The sequence below is a fragment of the Cyprinodon variegatus genome, unplaced genomic scaffold, assembly GCF_000732505.1.
Source record: "Cyprinodon variegatus isolate N-32 unplaced genomic scaffold, C_variegatus-1.0 Scaffold2060, whole genome shotgun sequence".
In the NCBI taxonomy this organism is placed as follows: Eukaryota; Metazoa; Chordata; class Actinopteri; order Cyprinodontiformes; family Cyprinodontidae; genus Cyprinodon; species Cyprinodon variegatus.
The window spans coordinates 11678-14879 of NW_015152513.1; the positions used below are offsets into that span (position 1 = coordinate 11678).

Consider the following 3202-nt stretch of genomic DNA (forward strand, 5'->3'; position numbering starts at 1 on the left):
TCTTCTTCTTCTTCTGTTTCTTCTTCTTCTTCTGGTCAAACTTGAGGGGCGCATTACCGCCACCAAACTGTATGGAGATAAACAAGGAAACAGGAAACCAGAAAAAGCAGGAAAACTAAATAAATAATGAATTCCAAGACTCCATAAGCTTCAAATTGAGCACGTGGACATTAGAGATAATAAATGCACCAATAGGTGCTTGAATCAATATTTTATATATAATATTTTAACAAATCTACAATAATCAAATTTAGGACAAATTATTTGAAATTCCCAATTTCTCCTAAATATAAAGAATTACAATTTAATATAATAAATGACATATATCCTTCAAATGAGTGCTTAAGAGAGAGAGATTTAACCTAAATGTTTGGAAGTGTGGTTTCTGTACAACTCACCTATGGTGATAGTGGCAGGCTGAATGTACTAACTGATCTGCATTGGAAGCATGATCCAAACCATCAGCTCATTTGCTCATGGAGAAGCAGATATTCATCCAGGTGACTTTGAAGTTATGGTACTAAAGGTACTTATTTCTATCTTTAAATCATCAATGGACGCTAAACTAGATCATATAAAACTGACAGGTCTTCTTTATATTGCTAGTCTGACATAAGAAAAGCTCAAAGCAGTCCAGCAAAATAGGATTAAGTCGTGTTTATCTGTGTTTCAGTTTCGTGTTTTTTACAAAGCATCATATACTATAAAAGTAACATGAAATGCAAAAATAAAACTACAGCCAAAACAATTAGTAGCCGGAGGTAGTGTCATGATGGGCTTTAAGGATCTCACCCACATGCAGAGAAACACTCAGAGAACCAAGGATAAAAGTTAACTGGTTTAATTTGAAGGTTTACAAAAACATAGAGTGATATTATACTGCTGGGAAAACTCAGTGGGACCTCAGCGGACTGGTGAACCGGAAATGGAAAGGATTCCCCGGTGCTGCTCGGACCACTCCACAGCCCCCGCTCTCTGTCACACTGACGCCTGTCACCATCACCATCAGGCAAGCGCTGAGTCGCCACTGCTTCCCTCCCGGTCCGGTCTAATCGCTCTGTGGTAAGCTCAGCTCCGTAGGTTTATCCACCCCGCTCTCTCCGCGGTCTAACCTCTTCTCTTTCCTCCTTAGGTGAAACCGGTTACCTGGCTGCCCTCCAGCTCGAGTTGTTTTCCTGGTCGGCGTTTTCCCCCACTGTTCTGTTTACCCAGTGTTTAATAAAACCCTTGAAACCGTCCCCGTTTAAAATAACCCAGCATATTAACTCCCATCATCATTTTTAACCAGTGGAGATTTGATATAATAAAACCAATGAAAAAGCTGTTCTACAAAATAGTTTGTTATCGATACACTTTAATGTTCTTCACACAAAAACAGAAAATAACATAGTGGTTATGTTACACCTTCAACCATAGCAGGTAAATAAAACATCTGCAACTTTCAATATTGTACTATCAAGAAAGACAATATAAGAAATGTATCAAAGCAAAATTATACATTAAACATTTTTTTTAAATTAGAAACATTACACTTCTAGTAGTGTGAAACTTCTGTAATTCATTAATAAGTTAAAAGGCTTCTTTTTTTTACAACTTTAAGCAAGTTCAAACTGATCAGCAAGAATATAAACTTTAAACCAAATAATAGCAACAACTTTAAATTAATGTTTAACTCTTCAAACAAACTTTTTTCACTATCGTAGGACAGTGAACTACAGACTCAAACCTCGAAACCAAGTTCTTTCTTACATCTTACCAGTTCTAGTTTCCATGGAAACAATACATAGCTATTGTGGTAGTTATGAATAGTAGTAGATTAGAACTGTTAATAAAGGTTTTCTCTAAAGTTTAAGGAGTTTCTAAATGGACATTTACCATAAGTAAAACATGGAAAAGGTTTCTCCTGTTCATTTCTGTGGTGTCTAACTGCTGTGACTTCTTCCAAATCGTTCCACGTCATGAATCAAGAATTCTTCTTGATTAATTCTTCTTCTTCTCATCTGTGTGAATTCTAATGTGTTTATCAAAATTGAGTTTTTCATTGAAGTTTTTTTCCGCAAGAGGCATCCAAAAGGCTTCTCTCCTGTGTTTTCTCTAATGTGTCTAGTCAAAATACTTTCTGGTTAAAACTTATGCCACAAATTCTACAGAACAGTTTTTTACCCGTGAATTATAATATGTTTATTAAGATGGATTTTTTGACTGAATCTTTTTCCGCAGGACAGACATTTGAAAGGCTTCTCACCTGTGTGAGTTCTCATGTGTGGAATCAAATGACTTTTCTGATTAAAACTTTTTTCACAAATTATACAGGAGAACGGTTTTTCACCTGTGTGAATTCTAATGTGTTTATTAAGCATGCTTTTTTCATTGAAGCTTTTTCCACAGGATGGACATTTGAAAGGCTTCTCGCCTGTGCAAATTCTTGTGTGTCTAATCAAATGAGCCTTTTGTTTAAAACTTTTTCCACAAATTGTACAGGAGAATGGCTTCTCACCTGTGTGTATTCTAATGTGTATAAATAGTTTGCTCTTTTCGTTGAAGCTTTTTCCACAGGACAGACATTTGAAAGGCTTCTCTCCTGTGTGCATTCTAATGTGTGTATTAAGTTTGCTGTTTTCATTGAAACTTTTTCCACAGCACAGACATTTGAAAGGCTTCTCTCCTGTGTGCATTCTAATGTGTCTATCAAGACTACTTTTTTCACCGAAGCTTTTTCCACAGGACTGACATTTGAAAGGCTTCTCACCTGTGTGCATTTTAATGTGTCTATTAAGACTGCTTTTTTCATTGAACCTTTTTCCACAGGACTGACATTCTAAAGGTTTCTCACCTGTGTGAATTCTCATGTTACTATTCAGTGAGTGTTCATCAGTAAAGCTTTTCCCACAGGACAGAGATTCGAAAGGTTTCTCACCTGTGTGAATTCTCATGTGTGTCATCAAAAGACTTTTTAGATAGAAACTTTTTCCACAAGTTTCACAGGAAAACTCACCTGTGTGCATTCTGATGTGTTTAGTAAGACCGCTGTTTTCAGTGAAGCTTTTTCCACAGGACAGACATTTATAAGGCTTCTCACCTGTGTGAGTTCTCATGTGTGGAATCAAATGATGTTTTTGATTAAAACTTTTGCCACAAATGGAACAGGAGAAAGGTTTCTCGCCTGTGTGAGTTCTCATGTGTGGAATCAAATGATGTTTTT

The 3202-nt window shown here is 36.4% G+C and overlaps 1 protein-coding gene across 1 annotated transcript; it reads right to left on the reverse strand.

The window, feature by feature from the left end:
- Positions 1-1414: 1414 nt before the first annotated feature.
- On the reverse strand, positions 1415-3186 carry LOC107105096 (zinc finger protein 85-like). The gene has a single exon (XM_015405212.1). The coding sequence runs from the start codon at positions 3177-3179 to the stop codon at positions 2160-2162; it is 1020 nt and encodes a 339-aa protein (XP_015260698.1). The 5' UTR covers positions 3180-3186; the 3' UTR covers positions 1415-2159.
- Positions 3187-3202: the final 16 nt, after the last annotated feature.

What these genes read in the sequence shown, in the direction of transcription:
- LOC107105096 (XM_015405212.1), bottom strand. Translation starts at nt 3,179, where the DNA reads ATGAGAACTCACACAGGCGAGAAACCTTTCTCCTGTTCCATTTGTGGC.